At 44.6% G+C, this 19,503-nt stretch overlaps 2 protein-coding genes across 2 annotated transcripts in view; both read left to right on the top strand.

Moving 5' to 3' along the window:
* LOC310663206 (histone H4) overlaps positions 1-19,503 on the top strand; it is a 113,536-nt gene that overhangs the window by 30,374 nt on the left and 63,659 nt on the right. The gene's annotated exons all lie outside the window — the stretch shown is intronic.
* On the top strand, positions 1,385-18,474 carry LOC310663131 (transcription initiation factor TFIID subunit 9-like). Its single transcript, XM_083410774.1, has 8 exons — positions 1,385-1,491; positions 1,675-1,756; positions 7,152-7,288; positions 9,985-10,119; positions 11,371-11,452; positions 12,472-12,585; positions 16,622-18,057; positions 18,315-18,474. The coding sequence occupies exons 1-7, from the start codon at positions 1,432-1,434 to the stop codon at positions 16,786-16,788; spliced, it is 777 nt and encodes a 258-aa protein (XP_083266900.1). The 5' UTR covers positions 1,385-1,431; the 3' UTR covers positions 16,789-18,057; positions 18,315-18,474.

Here is a 19,503-nt window from a genome sequence, read left to right as displayed (position 1 = left end):
AGAGACTCGCACAACGGATTAATTTCGTCTTGCGAGGCACCACTGTAATTAAGACATCTAAAGCGCTAATTCATTTTAGTTGAAACTGCAACAAAACACTTTTTGGGTGATGTGGCCTCCTTGAGTAAGTAAAAATATAAAAGGAGACCAAAGTGTGATATAAATTGTGTACTGCTGATCACACACACACACACACACACACACACACTTACATCACACTCTGGGGATTATTATTATGTCCAATGGTGTATAAAGCTGAAGAAACTTTGGGTGCTTACAAAACAAAGGATGCATGACATATACATTGGAAATTCTTTTTACGGAATTAAAACAATGTCAGCAGATGCTGGGTTTGCTTGCATTGATGATTCAGTGGTAGACTGTGGGTTCGATTCCCAGCCAATGCAAATTCCTCTCCCCCACCTCCACCCCATGCAAGAGAATCCAGTCATTGCAAAACCGACTAACATTTGTTGGAACAAAATCATTTGTGCACCGCAGCACAAGCCAGCAGTCTGCATGCGCCTCTTGAAATTGATGGTGGTGCACAGAAAGCTTATGCCAGGAGAGTAGTATTTGCTTTTGCAACTGCGGAACATTGGATGCCTTTCCTAGGTGGGGGGTGAGGGGGCAGCAAAAAAGAAGCTTCTTGCATTGGCCGGGAATCGAACCCGGGCCTCCCGCGTGGCAGGCGAGAATTCTACCACTGAACCACCAATGCATTTGCATGCACAACTTTCTTGCAGCAACTCTTTTTAATTAACTGCAATTAGCAAGGATGCTCTTGCGCAGTCACAACCAGAAGCGTCCGGCATGATGTGCACATGCATCCCTGCAAAAAACTCCAGCTCGTGCCTGCATTGGTGGTTCAGTGGTAGAATTCTCGCCTGCCACGCGGGAGGCCCGGGTTCGATTCCCGGCCAATGCAACTGTGTTTTTTGTTTTGATTCTATTTTAAATTATGGATCGATTGACCCCGATTTCATCTAAGTGCTGCGTTCCCTTGGGCTGCTCGGAACGAGACTGTCGTTGCTGGCCGAAGCACTGACATAAACCCACGCCCGCTTGAATTCCCAGATAAAATGAACTGATCCATATTTCTTCAAAACCTTCACAAGAAGTCTACTGTTTCCTTTAGTTAGGCTAACTTTTTAAACATTCCACAAGAGGAAATGCCTGCAGGTTCCTTTTTTAGAAGCTTTGGGACATTGTCAAAGGAAACCCGGAAGTGCTGCCTCCGGACGGAGGAGGCGCTAGTCTTTGAAAAAAAATCCCAGCAACCCCTCTGTAGTCAACGAGCCAATCGGGCAATCGTAAGAGGGAGAAACTGCCAGGCCCTCGCTTCGCTTCCTCTACTACGCATGCGGATATTGGGGGCGCGCATGCCCAGTGAGCTGCAGCTGCTCTCCCCCCCCCCACCGCCTGGGAGCGATGGCGGCGATGGATGCGGTGAAGATGGCGTCGCCCAAGAGCGCGCCCAAAGACGCTCAGGTGTGGGGTTGGGAGGGGAGGCGGGGAGAGCGGAGAGGGGCTGCCGGGGACCCCCCACCCCCTGGGCTTGCAGGGGCTGCAGCTGCAAGGGAAACGGTTGCATTTCCTGCTTGCAGCCCAGTTTGCAGCCCGTAAAGGGGATCCTCCCTCTCACGCGCCCTTCTGCTCTCTTGGCTTGCACAGGTGATGGCCCAGATCCTGAAAGACATGGGGATCACGGAATATGAGCCACGGGTTATAAATCAGATGCTGGAGTTTGCATATAGTAAGTTGTCTCCATGCTGTGTGGGTTTTTTTTTTTTTTTTAAATTAAACAAAATGTTGCCTCCATGTCAAAGGTTTGGGTCAATTTGCCCCCGCCAGGTAAGAGTAATAATAATAATAAAAAAAATAATAATAAAAATAATAATTTATTATTTATACCCCGCACATCTGGCTGAGTTTCCCCAGCCACTCTGGGCGGCTCCCAATCAAATGTTAAAAACAATACAGCATTAAATATTGAAAACTTCCCTTAACAGTGCTGCCTTCAGATGTCTTTTAAAGATAGGATAGCTACTTATTTCCTTCACATCTGAAGGGAGGGTGTTCCACAAGGTGGGCGCCACCACCGAGAAGGCCCTCTGCCTGGTTCCCTGTAGCTTCACTTCTCGCAGGGAGGGATCCGCCAGAAGGCCCTCGGCGCTGGACCTCAGTGTCCGGGCAGAACGATGGGGGTGGAGACGCTCCTTCAGGTATACAGGACCGAGGCCGTTTAGGGCTTTAAAGGTCAGCACCAACACTTTGAATTGTGCTCGGAAACGTACTGGGAGCCAATGCAGATCTCTCAGGACTGGTGTTATGTGGTCCCGGTGGCCACTCCCAGTCACCAGTCTAGCTGCCGCATTCTGGATTAATTCCAGTTTCTGGGTCACCTTCAAAGGTAGCCCCCCATAGGGTGTATTGCAGTAGTCCAAGCGGGAGATAACTAGAGCATGCACCACTCTGGCGAGACAGTCTGCGGGCAGGTAGGGTCTTAGCCTGTGTACATACAGTCATACCTCATGTTACGTCCGCTTCATGTTACGTTCTTTCAGGTTACGTCCTGTGGCGACCCAGAAGTACCAGACAGGGTTACTACCAGGTTTCGCCGCTTGTGCATGTGCAGACGCGCAAAATGATATTACGTGCTTGTGCAGAAGCGGCGAATCGCAACCCGTAGCGGCGCGTCTGCGCTCTTTTCATGTTGTAAACGGGCCTCCGGAATGGATCCCGTTCGCAACCAGAAGTACCACTGTACAGTGGACGCTCAGGTTGCGTACGTGATCCGTGTGGGATGCACATTCGCAACCCGCATCTGCGTATGCACGGGTTGCGATCCAGTGCTTCTGCGCATGTGCAAAGCGCGATTTAGCACTTCTGCACATGCACGGCTGCCAAAACCCAGAAGTAACCCTTTCCGGTACCTCTGGGTTTCGGCAGTCCACAACCCAAAAAAACGCAACCTGAAGCGTGTGTAACCCGAGGTATGACTGTATTGTTATAGGAATTCTAAGGTCTCCGATATATGTTGATAATTGCACAAGGCAAACACACCTTGGGCCTTGAAGCCCTGGTACAAAGTAGCACAGGAGAAATTGGTGAGAGTGCCAGCAGCTAGCAGAGAGAAATTGCTTTATTCTGAACTTCCCTCTTTACCCAGAAGTCTGAGCTCCTGGCAGAACCAACTTTCTGTTGTTATAGGAATTCTAAGGTCTCAAATATAATAATAATAATAATAATAATAATAATAATAATAATAATAATAATAATTTATTATTTATACCCCGCCCATCTGGCTGGGTTTCCCCAGCCACTCTGGGCGGCTTCCAAAAGAATATTAAAATACTGTGATACATCAAACATTAAAAGCTTCCCTAAACAGAGCTGCCTTCAGATGTCTTCTAAAAGTCTGGTAATTGTTGTCCTCTTTGGCATCTGGTGGGAGGGCGTTCCACAGGGAGGGCGCCACTACTGAGAAGGCCCTCTGCCTGGTTCCCTGTAGCTTTGCTTCTCGCAGTGAGAGAACCGCCAGAAGGCCCTCGGTGCTGGACCTCAGTGTAAAATACATGTTGATAATTGCACAAGGTAAAAACACGTACATAAGTATTTAAACCACATATCTAAAACAGTACAGGAGAGCAATCCGGAAGCCATCTTGGCTCTCGCTAAAGACTTAATATTTCCTCTGCCTCCTTAATCCCCCTTGCCTGAACAGGTAGGCAGATAGCAATCAGGGGAATTTCCTGAAGGAATTCCTCTCCTATACTTATGAATCTCCTTTGTATTAATTGTGATTGTTTGCTCAGATGCTCTGCACTGAGGGATGTTTGACAGGCATCTTGATTGTCATATCAAATGCCAATGTTTTGTGTAAATTCTGTCTGGAACTATGTGAAACTTGCCAAATGCTCAGGAATATCGCACCTTGGCCTGCCTGAGCCACAGCAACCCCACTTCAGGTGCGATATAATTTCTGACTGTTTGTATAGGGGATGTGCCAAAATGCAAACCTTAAAAAGAGAGGTTTCTTCTTGGTTCGGGGTCTTTCTTGCCTCCTTGCAAGGAGGGGAGGGAACTCTGTTGCAACAGAAAAATAAAGATCTACCTTGCTTTCACCGCCTCCTGCCTCCATCCATTCATCTCTGACCAATCAGGGACTTCGAGGATTCAGTCCCTTGGGGGAGTTGGGCAGCAAAAGCCAACCCACCCCATTTTTTCTATATCACCCCCAACTTGGATGGCTTTAAGAGAGGATCAGAGAATAAAAAGTGACTGCTATGGGCTGCCTCCACTTTCAGAGGCACTTTCTGAGCCAGTGTTAGTGTCAGGATGCCGTCAGCAGCTCCCGGCTGGTTGCCCAGGAAAGTATAGAGACAAGGAAAAGTTTCTTACAGTCCTTTTTAATTTCAGTCTTTACAGAGAGAGGCTGTAGAACCCAGCCTCTTGGATAAAAATAAGAATAAGAATAATTTATTATTTATACCCCGCCCTTCTGGCTGGCCTTCCCCAGCCACTCTGGGTGGCTTCCAACACAATACAGTGGTACCTCGGGTTACATACGCTTCAGGTTACACATGCTTCAGGTTACAGACTCCGCTAACCCAGAAATAGTGCTTCAGGTTAAGAACTTTGCTTCAGGATGAGAACAGAAATCATGCTCCGGCAGCGCGGTGGCAGTAGGAGGCCCCATTAGCTAAAGTGGTGCTTCAGGTTAAGAACAGTTTCAGGTTAAGAACAGACCTCTGGAACGAATTAAGTACTTAACCCGAGGTACCACTGTATTAAAATACAGTAATGCTTAATGGATAATTGTGTTGTCGCTTGTGAATCTCTACACCCATCTCTCCCGCTTCCTCAGTTGTCATTCTCATCACCTCCTCTAGGGGTGCTGCTACATGCCCTCTGCCTTTGAGCTCTTTGCTCTCCTACTTTTAAGGCCTGCCGGGTTCTGGGATATGGAGGGTCTGGGATGCTTTCTAATGCCAAGGTGTCAGCTAGGTGTTGCTCTGGCTCTCCCATGATCTCCCAACTTTCCCCCTCATCTGTCTCTGAGCTGCGACCTCCCTCAAACCCCTGTTGTAAATCTATACTGTATTCTTTCTCCTGCTCCCTGGAAAGGTGAGGATGGGAGGCGATCTCCACCATTCCTCCTCTGCCCAGTCCCTGACAGTTAGGAATGGGCCAGGTGCTAGGCACATTTTGCACCTGGTTACCTGCCACTTGCGACCAAGTGAAGATGCCTGGGTGCCAGAATGGTGCCTGATGTCTCCACCATCTGGAGGTGCAGGCCTGGGGATCCTTGGATCGCAACTGTTTTCGCACACTAATCCCCTATCCTGTAATAATAATAATAATAATAATAATAATAATAATAATTTATCATTTGTACCCCACCCATCTGGCTGGGTTTCCCCAGCCACTCTGGGCCAACAAAGATTAAAAATACATTAAAATGTCACACATTAAAAACTTCCCTGAACAGGTCTGCCTTCAGATGTCTTCTGAATGTCAGGTAGTTGTTTATCTTTTTGACATCTGATGGGAGGACGTTCCACAGGGTGGGCACCACTACTGAGAAGGCCCTCTGCCTGGTTCCCTGTAACTTGGCTTCTCGTAGGGAGGGAATCGCCAGAAGGCCCTTTGCGCCGGACCTGAGAGCCAGCGTGGTGTAGTGGTTAAGAGCGGTAGTCTTGGAATCTGGGGAATCTGGGGAACCGGGTTCGCTTCCCCGCTCCTCCACATGCAGCTGCTGGGTGACCTTGGGCCAGTCACACTTCTTTGAAGTCTCTTAGCCCCACTCACCTCACAAAGTGTTTGTTGTGGGGGAGGAAGGGAAAGGAGAATGTTAGCCGCTTTGAGACTCCTTAAAGGGAGTGAAAGGCGGGATATCAAATCCAAACTCTTCTTCTTCTTCTACCTCAGTGTCCGGGCTGGACGATGGGGGCGGAGACGCTCCTCCAGGTATACTGGGCCTTTGAGGCTGTTTAGGGCTTTAAAGGTCAGCACCAACACTTTGAATTGTGCCCGGAAACATACTGGGAGCCGATGTACTGGTAGGTCTTTCAGGACCAATGTTATGTCGTCTCAGCAGCCGCTTCCAGATCCCAGTCTGGCTGCCGCATTCTGGATTAGTTGTAGTTTCCGGGTCACCTTCAAAGGTAGCCCCACGTAGAGCACATTGCAGTAGAATTCTACCCATTATATATTATCTAAACAATCAGAAGTGAGTTTCAGGAACCAAAAAATCATATTGAAAAATGTGGTTTTTGAGCCATCGGGCCCCAAAAATGGCAACTAGACATTCTGTTTTGGCAACTGTAGCCCTTGTTTAAGGAGCCATTTGGCGCCCAGCTTATATATCTGAGTTTCTTTTTTTTTTTTTTAAATGATATTTATTAAAAATTTAATGGTTACAGAAAAAGAAGGGGAAAAAAAAGGAAACAATAAAAACTTTAACAAACAATACATCAAAAATAAAAAGAAAAACAAAAAAACACTCCATCAAAACAACAAGAAAAACGAAAACATTTTAAAAAACACATCCAGTATTTCCATATCTTTACCTTTCATTTACTTGTTTCATCGACCTCCTCACACCTCCCTTTTTTGTATTCTAGTTCAGTTAGCTATTTCAGCAAATCCTTTCCATCTTTCTCCATTTTTTGTTCTATAATTTATCTTAACACAATCTAACTTTAAATTTTCCACTTTGGCCCATTAACAATCAGTTTTATAACATTTCTGCTAAAACCGTATAACTTCATTCCAGCATTCTTCTAACATTCATTAATTTTGCAGTATTTCTGTAAATATTTTTTTTCCAATCTTCTTCCACCGACTCTTCTCCCTGGTCTCGGATTCTGCCAGTCATTTCCGCCAATTCCATGTAGTCCATCAGCTTCATCTGCCATTCTTCCCGGGTGTATATATCTGAGTTTCTATCACTGTTCTGAACACAGATTTGCTGGGAATCGCAAGTGGGGAATCGCAAGTGTTGTCCTCAGGTCCTTCGTATGGGTTTCCCAGAAGAGGCGCCTTGTTGGCCGCTGTGTGAACAGGATACTGGGCTAAATGAGCCTTTGGCTTGATCCTGCAGGCCGCTCTTACGTTCTTGCATTCTGGCTTTTACTTCCTGACAGGATATGTGACAACCATCTTGGAAGATGCCAAAATTTATTCCAGTCACGCAAAGAAGTCGAGCGTCGACGCAGATGATGTGAGGCTGGCTATCCAGTGCAGGACAGACCAGTCATTCACTTCGCCACCACCCAGAGATGTATGTTTTAACTGTTTTAATTATCCTTTAACTGTTGTTGTTGTTGTTGTTGTTATTATCATTATTATTACCTTGCGTGTAAAGGGCCTTGAGATGGCACTTTGAAAGGCGATTAATACATCTGTGATGTTTTAATACATCAATGGCTCTGGAACTTTCTAAAGCATCATGTGAGACAGTGGTACCTCGGGTTAAGTACCTAATTTGTTCCGGAGGTCCGTTCTTAACCTGAAACTGTTCTAAATCTGAAGCACCACTTTAGCTAATGGGGCCTCCTGCTGCTGCCACGCCGCCGGGTCACAATTTCTGTTCTCACCCTGAAGCAAAGTTCTTAACCCGAGGTCCTATTTCTGGGTTATCAAAGTCTGTAACCTGAAGCGTATGTTAACCCGTGGTACCACTGTATTGGGGAAAGGGAAGGATTCTTATTATAGCCATACATGAGTGTAAAAGGTAAAGGGACCTCTGACCATTAGGTCCAGTCGTGGCTGACTCTGGGGTTGCGGCGCTCATCTCGCTTTATTGGCCGAGGGAGCCGGCATACAGCTTCCGGGTCATGTGGCCAGCATGACTAAGCCGCTTCTGGCGAACCAGAGCAGCGCACGGAAACGGCGTTTACCTTCCCGCCGGAGTGGTACCTATTTATCTACTTGCACTTTGACGTGCTTTTGAACTGCTAGGTTGGCAGGAGCAGGGACTGAGCAATGGGAGTTCACCCCGTCACGGGGATTCGAACCGCCGACCTTCTGATCGGCAAGTCCTGGGCTCTGTGGTTTAACCTACAGCGCCACCCACGTCCCCTATACACGAGCATAGCTCTGTGCAAAATTAAGGTGAGCAGGGTAGACAGGGCCCTGGGGTGTGTTTGGAAGTCAAGCAAGGCTATCGCCTTGCTCAGCTAAGCCGGTTGGAAGTGCCTGGGAGCCACATATATATAATTCTGGGGCCTATTATGGAAGGAAGGTGGCAGGTAAACAATATCTAACCAAGCAAATAAAAGGTAGCAGGGAGAGGCTAAGGATATATATTTTTTTAAAAAATAATATTTATTAGATATTTTATAATTATAAAAAAGAAAAACAATGAAAAAAAATGCATGAATTCAACAAGCAATACATGAACAATAAAAAACAATACAACAATACAACATAAGAAAACAAAAACACACATCCAAATTTTATATCTATATCTTTCATTAGCTTATTTCCTCGACTTCCTCGCACCTCCCTTTTTTGTATTCTAGTTCAAATTAACTGGTTCAACAAATCCTTTCCCTCTTCTTCAATTTTTGTTCTATAATTTAACTTTAACACAATTTAACTTTAAATTTTCCACTTTAACACTTAATATTCATATAATTCTTAATAACACTTCTGCTAAAACCATGTAGCTTCATTCCAATATTCTTCTAACATTCATTAATTCTGCAATATTTCTGTAATTATACTTTAAATTTTTTCCAATCTTCTTCCATCGACTCTTCTCCCTGGTCTCGGATTCTGCCGGTCATTTCCGCCATTTCCATGGGAGAGGCTAAGGATAAGAGAAGCTAAGGCCCCATCCACACCTTGCATTTAACGCACTGCGATAGCACTTTAAACAGTGTTGACTTCCCCCTCAAAGAACTCTGGGAGGTGCAGTTTGTTAAGAACGCTGAGTTGTTTGGAGAGCTCTTTCCCCCCCCTCTCAGTTTTCAAGAGATACAGTTTTCAAATAATAGCTCTGTGAGGGGAATAGGGGCATCTTAACAACTCTCAGCATCCTCAAGGCCAATAGTTAGCTCAGTTGGTTAGAACGTGGTGCTGGTAACGCCAGGGTCACGGGTTCGATTCCTGTATGGGCCACCATCCTATTCCTGCATTGCAAGGGGAGTTGGACTAGATGATCCGTGGGTCCCTGGATCCAACTCTGCAGTTCTATGATTCTTACGTACTTAACAAACTTCAGCTCCCAGAACTCTTTGGCGGAATTCATGGCTGTTTGATGTGCTTTAAACGTACAGTGGTACCTCAGGGTACATATGCTTCCGGTTACATACGCTTCAGGTTACAGACTCCGCTAACCCAGAAATAGTGCTTCAGGTTAAGAACTTTGCTTCAGGATAAGAACAGAAATCGTACTCCGGCGGCGTGGCGGCAGCTGGAGGCCCCATTAGCTAAAGTGGTGCTTCAGGTTAAGAACAGTTTCAGGTTAAGTACAGACCTCCAGAACGAATTAAGTACTTAACCTGAGGTATCACTGTACGCTGTCAATGTGGCCTAGATGTGGACCAGCACTTCACCAGTATGATTGGTGCTGAGGAGGAATTTGAGCGGAGCTTAGCTGTAGAGCTCCTGTTTTGCAGGAGATTAAGATTAAATTTAAGATTAAACTTAATCTTTGGCATCTCTTCCAGGTCAGGCTGGTTGAGACTCTGGCCTGAAACCCTAAAGCAAGCATAGGCAAACTGGGCCCTCCAGATGTTTTGAGACTACAACTCCCATCATCCCTAGCTAACAGGACCAGTGGTCAGGGATGATGGGAGATGTAGTCCCAAAACATCTGGAGGGCCCAGTTTGCCTATGCCGGCCCTAGAGAGCTGCTGCTTCCAATCAGAGAGCCCAATACTGAGCTTGCTGGACCAATGGGCTGACTTGGTATTCAAGGTACCTTCCTGTGTTCTTATTACTCCTTTTTTCTTCCTTTCTTGGAAAAAGTTTTTGCTAGATATTGCGAGACAGAAGAACCAAACGCCGTTGCCTCTGATAAAGCCGTACTCGGGCCCGAGGTTGCCGCCGGATAGATACTGCCTCACAGCGCCAAATTACAGGCTGAAGTCTTTTCAGAAGAAGGTAAGGAGCCTACCCAAAATGAAGAGTCTGTCTGCCACACACTCTCCCTCTCACTGAACCCTGTAGCCTCTCCAGCTTCCGACATCTCCTCCTCCTAGTCTTCTTCCTCTGTCTTTTAAATTTTCTTTTAATTAACGTTCTTATGTCACATATGTATACATTACATCACAGGGCATATTATAATATAATTTCCAACATGTATACAAAATTTATATACCAAATTTGTGTACCTAAAGAAAGAAAAAACAGACAAAGCTGTTCCAAAATCATATATGTACCAACACTTTGGACTTCCTGTCTATCCCGTTGTATAGTCCTTTTTTTTTTTTACAAATGAATGTACTCTTATTAGTATATATTTCTTTACAATTTATCTAATGCATTCCTATATCAATATGTACCCTTAATCTTATTTCTCAACTCAATTTCTCACCAGCGTCACTCGAATGCTAGCATAGTGTAATGGTTCTAGGGGTTGCTCGTGCGTAAGTTGCCGTTACTCCTGGCTAGGTTGCCTGGTTGAACCCTTGCTGTCTGGACAGCCCCAGGTTCCGTGGCTGCCTCAGTCGCTGGCAGAATCCGTCAGTGGGCATTTCTTAAACCGCTTCCAGCATAGAAGCTGTTTGACGCCCAGTCTCCTCCCCCGTTGCCTGCGCGGAAGTTTTCTGCGCAAAGTGGGTGTGGGAACGGAGTACTCGTCCCCTCTCCGCTGGTCTCCTGCGAAGAGTCCTGGAGCCACCTCTCCGATTCCCCCATCTGCCCCACTTCTCCACTGGTGTTACGCTGATTTCCTTCCCCAGCGGATGGGCTACCTCTCTCCCTACTGGGACCCTCTCCACCAGAGCTCTGGAGCCTCCTCTCCGCCTCCCGCTCCGATGGCAGTTCCCTGACACATAGATAGTGAAGCTTTACTATATTTTTGAAGATATGTCTTATATCTATCCCATTTTCCCATAAATGTTTGTTTTGATTTGCCTCTCAGGCTATTTGTCAATTGCGCCATTTCAGCAATTTCTTGTAGTTTGTTATGCCAGTCCGTTATCGTCTTCTTCCTCTGTCTGCTCATCGTCATCTCACCACCGTTCCCGGTCTCTGAGCCTTTTCCCCCTGGGGTTTCCTTTCACCATCCCTCCGTATCCAACCAGCCCATGACACATTATTACTGAATGCATGGCCCTCCCTTTAAAAACAGGCTGTTTTCTGAGCCAGTGACCCTGAATGACCTATTTATTGGGTGCTGCTTCGTTCCAGCTGACTTCCTCTGCGGCACGGATCACGGTGCCACGACTGAGCGTCGGCGCCGTCACCAGCAGGCCCAGCACGCCAACGTTAGGCAAGTATCAGCTTCTGATTCTATAGAAGACTACCTGACTTTTAGAAGATGTCTGAAGGCAGCCCTGTTTAGGGAAGTTTTTAATGTTTGATGTTTTGTCATGTTTTTAATATTCTGTTGGGAGCAGCCCAGAGTGGCTGGCTGGGGGAAACCCAGCCAGGTGGGCGGGGTATAAATAATAAATTATTATACATTTAAAGTGCTCTTATTCCACTTTAAACAGCCATGGCTTCCCCCAGAGAATCCTAGGAAGCATAGTTTGTTGCTGAGAGTTGTTTGGAAGCCCTTATTTCCTTCATGGCAATATACCGTATTTTTTGCTCTATAAGACTCACTTTTTCCCTCCTAAAAAGTAAGGGGAAATGTGTGTGCGTCTTATGGAGCGAATGCAGGCTGCGCAGCTATCCCAGAAGCCAGAACAGCAAGAGGGATTGCTGCTTTCGCTGCGCAGCGATCCCTCTTGCTGTTCTGGCTTCTGAGATTCAGAATATTTTTTTTCTTGTTTTCCTCCTCCAAAACTAGTTGCGTCTTATGGTCTGGTGCGTCTTATACAGCGGAAAATACGGTAATTCCCAGAGCTTCCTAAGAAGAGGTTAAACCACTCTGGGAATTGTAGTTCTGTGAGGGGGTTAGGAGTCGGACACGACTAAACAACAACAAACAATTCTCAGCACCCTTAACAAACCACAGCTCCCAGAATCCTTTGGGGAAGAAGCCATTACTTTAACGTGGCACCATCATGCTCTAAATGTATATTTTCAATGTGTCCTATGGCTGTTTGATGACAGTCGAAATAAGAAGACGACTGATAAAACACAGATAGCAAGAGAAGAGGAGTGAGAGGTAAACAGCAGTTCCTGGGGGAAGCCATGACTGTTAAGTGATAATCTGCTTTAAATGCATAGTACAGATGGAGCCTTATTCTTCATGTTTTTGACTGGCGACCTCCATATGTCACCTTGGATTTAAAAATAACGGGTTGCTCCTTCGAAACTGAATCCTGGTTGTGTGAATTTCAGGAACACCTTCGGCGCAGACGGTGTCCGTTTCAACGAAAGTTGGCACTCCCATGCCTCTGACCGGTCAAAGGTTCACGGTGCAGATCCCAACCTCCCAGACCTCCGTAAAATCAGGTGAGAGCAAGCCACGCCACCAGGTGTTATAGCTGCAAAGCTTTTCCTCGAATGGGGGAACCAGGACTCTGCGGTACAAAAGCTAAACATTTTGGCGGGTGTGAAAAGTGTGAGCTCAAGTGTAAGGTAAAGGGACCCCTGACTCTTAGGTCCAGTCGTGACCGACTCTGGGGTTGCGGCGCTCATCTCGCTTTATTGGCCGAGGGAGCCGGCGTCCAGCTTCCGGGTCATGTGGTCAGCATTTTTTGAGGAAGGAGCCTCAGCTTTTTTGAGGAAGGAGAAAGGCCCCGTTTTGTGGGGGGGATGCAGAGCAAAAGTTTTGAGCTTTTTTTAGGGGGAGCCAAACTTGTTGAGCTTCTTAGGGGGGAGCCAGTGATCTACCACAGACGTCCAGTGATCTACCGGTAGATCACGATCTACCTGTTGTACATGCCTGCAATAGGGAAACGCAAAACGGAAGCTGTGAGGCACGTTTGGCTTCCAAAAATTGTTTGAAAACCGGAGCAGTTACTTCCGGGTTTTCAGCGTTCGGGAGCCGAAATGTTCAAAAATGGAGGTTTGACTGTAATAATCCTGAGAAACGCTCAATGAAAAAGGTTGATGCAAGTTTATTGGCTGAGAATAATGGCTGTTGGGGAAGCCACTTTCATGGGTTCCACAGGCCTGCACAGGTTTTCTATAGAGGCATTCCCTCTCCTTAACTTCACATATGCTTAGAAATTAAGTCACCTTCACAGAGCAAAAGCATGCCTGTCTTATCAGAGCTGCATTCCTCTGTGCGAAAAACAGGGTGTTTACTCTTCACCCAGCTGCCTCAAGGCTGTTTCTCCTGCAAAAAATATTTCCGGCGCCTAGATAGAGCGAGCCAGCTGGTCTCCTTACACTGAAGCTGAACGTTGGAAGATTCAGGGCAGATTAGGAACAAAGTACTTCTTCGCAAAGCACACAGCTGTAACTATGGCACTTTCTGTCATTAATTCTACTCAATATCGATCCAGAGCAGAACTCCGACGTACAGTCAGCAGAGCAAAAACTTAAAACACGTTGCAGGATTCCCCCAAAAATAGACCAAAGGAAATTCATATTTCAACCAGCAGAGCTTTATTGCTACTGAAGGCAAATGAGCATAATGGTCACAAATCCAATACATTCAGGATTGGCACTGTCCATAAGAAATCCACTTGCAGCAGACTTCACTTAAACTTACAATAACGTATAATAAGACTAAGCCTTAACACTGTATACAGAATTGGCGGAGCTGATTGGGAGAATCTGAAACCAGTGTGATCAAGCTTTCCAAAAAGTCTGGAGTAAATTTGTACAATATTTGAAGGATAAAGGTAAAGGTACCCCTGCCCGTACGGGCCAGTCTTGCCAGACTCTAGGGTTGTGCGCCCATCTCACTCAAAGAGGCCAAGGGCCAGCGCTGTCCAAAGACACTTCCGGGTCACGTGGCCAGCGTGACATCGCTGCTCTGGCGAGCCAGAGCCGCACACGGAAACGCCGTTTACCTTCCCGCTAGTAAGCGGTCCCTATTTATCTACTTGCACCCGGGAGTGCTTTCGAACTTCTAGGTTGGCAGGCGCTGGGACCGAACAGCGGGAGCGCACCCCGCCGCGGGGATTCGAACCGCCGACCTTTCGATCAGCAAGTCCTAGACACTGAGGCTTTTACCCACAGCGCCACCCGTGTTTGAAGTATAATTGTATACAATTAACAACACTAGCAGGGTTCTTATGAAAAGACCTGTAACAATGATTACTGCCTTTTTATATTTACTGAGAATTTGTGATAATTGGAATAAGTGGAATGCAAATTGGAAGAGGTACAAATGCTAGGATATGGAAATGAATTATGAAAACCATGAGGCGGGAGGGAGGGAAGTCAATTAGCTCATATGAGCAAAGAGTTAAGGTAACAATGCAGATGTATTTAAATATTATAAAATGGAAATTTAATTTAAATTTTTTTTTTAAACCCCACTGTATACAAAACACCACACCAGGAGGAAGAGAGATAGAAAGAGAAAGTGTGAAACCCAAACTCTTTCTGGCCTTGTTCTTATAGTCAGCAAGACCTTGGCAGAAAGAGATAACAGGACCAGTTTAAGCCAGCTGTACTCTGCTTCTCTGAAGGAATAACTGAAAGCATAACAAACCTTCAGCTTGTTCCTTTCACATAGAGAAAAGCTCTCAGAACCCTCTTGAATTAATTTGAATAGGAAAGATCTCTACACATCAGATCAATATTTTCTTTTCCTTTACTTTATTTCCAGTGCGAAATTACGACAAAAATTACAAACATAAAATCCAAAAAGAAAAAGGAAAAACAAAAAGAACAAAAAACAAACCCACAAAGAAAATCATACCATCATAACAAACTTTACGTACATACACACATACACATTGACTTCCTTCCTCTGTTTCGAGACTTCAGAATTTTTAATTTTTCTGAATTGTTGTGTCTAATGTAAATTACCTCTATCGTCATACCTTTTGCACCGTTTTTTCAATTTATTTAACCTTACAAAGCTTCATTCATTACATACCGATATATTTACTCCAGAGCAATGTTTTTTTTTCATGTATTCTTTGACACAATCCCATTCTTCTGCTCATTTTTGGTCCTATCATCCCCTTAAGAATGCTGCAAATCTTGCCAAATTTATAAATTCACAAAGTTTAATTTGCCATTCTTTTATTGATGGGATTCCCCCCCCCCCTTCCAGCTTTTTTGCTATGAGCATCCTGGCAGCTGCTGTTGCATAGAGGCATACTTTGCTTTGATTGCCTGGGATAGCAGTATTTTCTGTGCTAAGAAATGCAAACTGACACTTGTTCCCACGTGTGGCGGTGATGACCAACCACCTAGATGGCTTTAAAAGAGGGTTAGGCAAATTCAGGGAGGAGAGGGCTCTGCTTATGTCCTGCTAGCTGGTTTGCCATAGGAAACCAGTTGGCCACTGTGAGAACAGGATGCTCGACTAGATGCGCCAATGGCCTGATCCAGAAGCCAGACTCTTAACCTTCTTACGAGGCCTGGAAACGGATAAAAAGCGAAGCAGCAAAGTAAGTCTGCTGCAACTGGATTTCTTATGGACAGTTCCAATCCTGAATGTATTGGATTTGTGACTATTATGCTCATTTGCCTTCAGTAGCAGTAAAGCTCTGCTGGATGAAATATAATTGCCTTTGGTCTATTTTGGGGGGAATCCTGCTTGCCCCTTCCACTTCCTAGCTATAATAATTCATGCAGCTGCCAATAAATTTGTGAGCAAGTCCTTTGTAGCCTGTGAACCTTCCACCCCATCGTAAATCGATAATCATTATACCTCTGGACTTTTGATCAGCTTTAACCCAGTGGTTTCTGTTATCTCCTTAAACACCCTTTGCCAAAAAAATTGTACATGTGTAGACCCCCACATGTGAACGTAATTCCCTGTTTCCTGGCATCCCCTCCAACATAGCACCGAATATTCCTTGTTTATTTGATTTAATCTGACTGGTGTTAAATGCCATCTCCAAACTAATTCACAATAATTTTTTTTACTCTTATAGACAACATTATCAATGTACATTTCTCCCATATTTCCCCCCAGCTTTGACTATCTATCTATCATCTATCTATCTATCATCTATCTATCATCTATCTATCTCTGTCTATCATCTATCTATCTATCTATCTATCATCTATCTATCTATCTATCATCTATCTATCTATCTATCCATCTATCTATCTATCTATCTATCATCTATCTATCTATCATCTATCTATCTATCTATCTATCATCTATCTATCTATCTATCTATCTATCTATCTATCTATCATCTATCTATCATCTATCTATCTATATCTATCTATCTATCTCTGTCTATCATCTATCTATCTATATCTATCTATCTATCATCTATCTATCTATCTATCTATCTATCTATCTATCTATCTATCTATCATCTATCTATCTATCCTTCTTGATTTTTGGCATAGACAGGCAGTATAAATATCTAACAGGTATCCTCCCCTTTCTCCTCCTCAGCGACTCCAACTACCCCCACGGTCCAGAATGTGCTGATCAACCCCTCCCTGATCGGGTCCAAAAACATCCTCATCACCACCAACATGGTGTCGTCGCAGGGCAGCTCTGGCGAGGCGAACGCTTTGAAGAGGAAGCACGAGGAAGATGACGACTACGATAACTTGTGAAAGGGAATGCTCACCTTTTTTTGCCTTAGTTCTGGCGCTCCCACCTCTCCAGAGTCCTTCAAGAATGGAGGGGGCGGAGGGACAGAAGACAAGCAGATGGCCCAGTTGGCTACAGTCTAGCTGCAATGGACCCACACTGGGACTGAGATGGAAAACACGTGGGAGCCACTGGATGGTGGAAGGCTTAGTACAGGAGCTTTGAAAAAAGTTGATTCCTCCTGGCATAGCCCATTCCTCTGATCTCTCTTGGAATTAAAAGAAGCAGCAACAGTGCATCTGTTCTGGTGGTTCCTACATCTGTTCTTGTTTCCTACATGTCTTTCTTGGATGTGGGTTTTGGGGGGGAAGAGTGCTGTTTTTCCTCCCCCTTTCAAATAATTGTTATTGGTTTTTACATATATTTTCTTTGCGTAACATCATAACAGCCTTTGGCTCCGTGAGCCTGTGACTCCCGGACTAGTGGTTTTCAGACTTAAACTCTATACCTTGCATTTTCCTCTATTTCTTATTCCTGCTAAATCTTATCCTTACATAATTCCTTACTTAACTACAATAAGTAATAAATTTATCCTTACAAAGCTTCCTGTAACCTTACTAGCGATGTTAATTGTTTACAGTTGTCCTTCATATATAACATGAATTTGTTCCAGTCTTTCTGGAAAGCCTGGTCTTGCTGGTTCCGGATTTTTTCCCGTCAGTTTCACCAATTCTGCACAGTCCATTAATTTCATCTGCCACTCTTCTTTCGTTGTTAAATCTTCTTGCTTCCATCTCTGGGCTAATAACGTTCTTGCTGCTGTTGTCGCATATAAAAACAATGTTTTATCCTGCTTACATATCTCTCTACTTACTGTACCGAATAGGAAAGCTTCTGGGTTGGTTTTTTTAAAAAAAATATTTCAACATTTTTAAAAGTTCATTATAATACATTCCCAAAAAGCTTCCACCTCCTTACAAGACCCCCACATATGGTAAAAGTTACCTTTTTCTTTACATTTCCAACATCATTTTTGCTACTTTCACTGGTGTTGGGTACCATCTATACATCTTTTTCATAACGTTTTCTTTAAGCGAACTGCAAGCAGTAAGGGACAGTGCTGTTTTGACAAAGCTGGTTCTGGAGGCAATCTGGTTTCACGTTGCCAAGGAGTGTGTGATGGAAAAACACCTGCGTCTCAAGCTGCCCCCCCCCCCTTAGAAATACTGAGCGGAAGAATAGCAGTATCATTACACCCTTCGCTTTGGAGAGCTGTGTGTGTGATGAGTTCAGTATAATACACCGTATTTTTCGCTCTATAAGACGCACCAGACCATAAGACGCAACTAGTTTTTGGAGGAGGAAAACAAGAAAAAAAATATTCTGAATCTCAGAAGCCAGAACAGCAAGAGGGATCGCTGCGCAGTGAAAGCAGCAATCCCTCTTGCTGTTCTGGCTTCTGGGATAGCTGCGCAGCCTGCATTCGCTCCATAAGACGCACACACATTTCCCCTTACTTTCTAGGAGGGAGAAAGTGAGTCTTATAGAGCAAAAAATACGGTATATTTAATATACATGTGGGAAATGGGGGGGAAAGCAGATTTCCCTCTCCATTTTTGTGTGTGATTGTTATTTTCCCAGCCTCGTTATTCTTGAAAACCTCCTCGCCATGTAATACCTGTTCTAGTAAACAAAGCTTTTTTTCAGAATGGATTAATCAGTTCTGTTTTTACGCAGCTGGGTTAAAAAGGACTCGGTCGCTTCAAGGTCATAGCCCTGTTTTGCAATGGGCTAATAGGATCTAATGTAGCAGTTAACAATAACAAATTAATTTTAATGCTTTCTCTTCTTTGGCAATCACTCATAGCCAAGTAATATTGTCTTCCATAAACATGGTTTTAACAGTGAGTTTGCAAGTGACTGTGGAGGCCAATTCTGGACCCACACATCCTTCCACAGTCGGGACATAGGTTTCTGGTGGATGTTGATCACGGTGAGGGTTTGCCAAGCGTGCCTTCCTCCTAGTATGTTTCTCCCTTTCATCCTGAGTTTGAGCGTCTTCAAAGCCCAAGACACCTTTGGTAAAGGCTGTTCTCCAACTGGAGCGCTCGCAGGCCAGTGTTTCCCAGTTGTCGGTGTTTATACTACATTTTTTAAGATCTGCCTTAAGTGAGTCTTTAAACCTTTTGTTGACCACCAGCATTTTTAAGTTTGGAATAGAGTAGTTGCTTTGGAAGACGATAATCAGGCATCCAAACAACATGACTAGTTCAACAAAGTTGATGTTGAAGAATCACTGCTTTGACACTGGTGATCTTTGCTTGTTAGATACACGTGGGCTCTAGTCTTGCCTGATACGGTACACTCTCGATAGTGAAAAGGTGTCATCCTTCAGGGGCAGATCCGGGCTGTAATTTAAAGCACCTTCAACACATGACTTCCTGCATTCTTTGAGGGAAGTCATGTGCTTTAAATCTACGGATCTGCTCTGGGACTTGTGGAAAACTTCCAGGAGGCCCAAGCCTTAGCCTTTGCTTCTAATGTTTTTCACAATCTGGCTTCTTAAGAAGTGGTTAGCTCTGACCTCTTCTTCTTTTTTTAAAAAAAGAATATTTATTAGAAGTTTAATAGTTACGGGGGGGGGGGGAGGAAAAGAAACAATAAAAAAAATTAACAAACCATACATCGAAAATGAAAAGAAAAACAAAAAAATACATCAAAACAACAAGAAAAACAAA

The sequence above is a fragment of the Podarcis tiliguerta genome (genome assembly GCF_965153285.1).
Source record: "Podarcis tiliguerta genome assembly, chromosome: 13".
Lineage (NCBI taxonomy): Eukaryota > Metazoa > Chordata > Lepidosauria > Squamata > Lacertidae > Podarcis > Podarcis tiliguerta.
This window is presented reverse-complemented; position numbering and strand designations above follow the sequence as displayed.

What these genes read in the sequence shown, in the direction of transcription:
- LOC310663131 (XM_083410774.1), top strand. Translation starts at nt 1,432, where the DNA reads ATGGCGGCGATGGATGCGGTGAAGATGGCGTCGCCCAAGAGCGCGCCC. An exon ending in GCGCGCCCAAAGACGCTCAG is followed by an intron (nt 1,492 to 1,674) that starts GTGTGGGGTTGG and finishes TGGCTTGCACAG; the next exon opens with GTGATGGCCCAGATCCTGAA. An exon ending in CTTCGCCACCACCCAGAGAT is followed by an intron (nt 7,289 to 9,984) that starts GTATGTTTTAAC and finishes TCTTGGAAAAAG; the next exon opens with TTTTTGCTAGATATTGCGAG.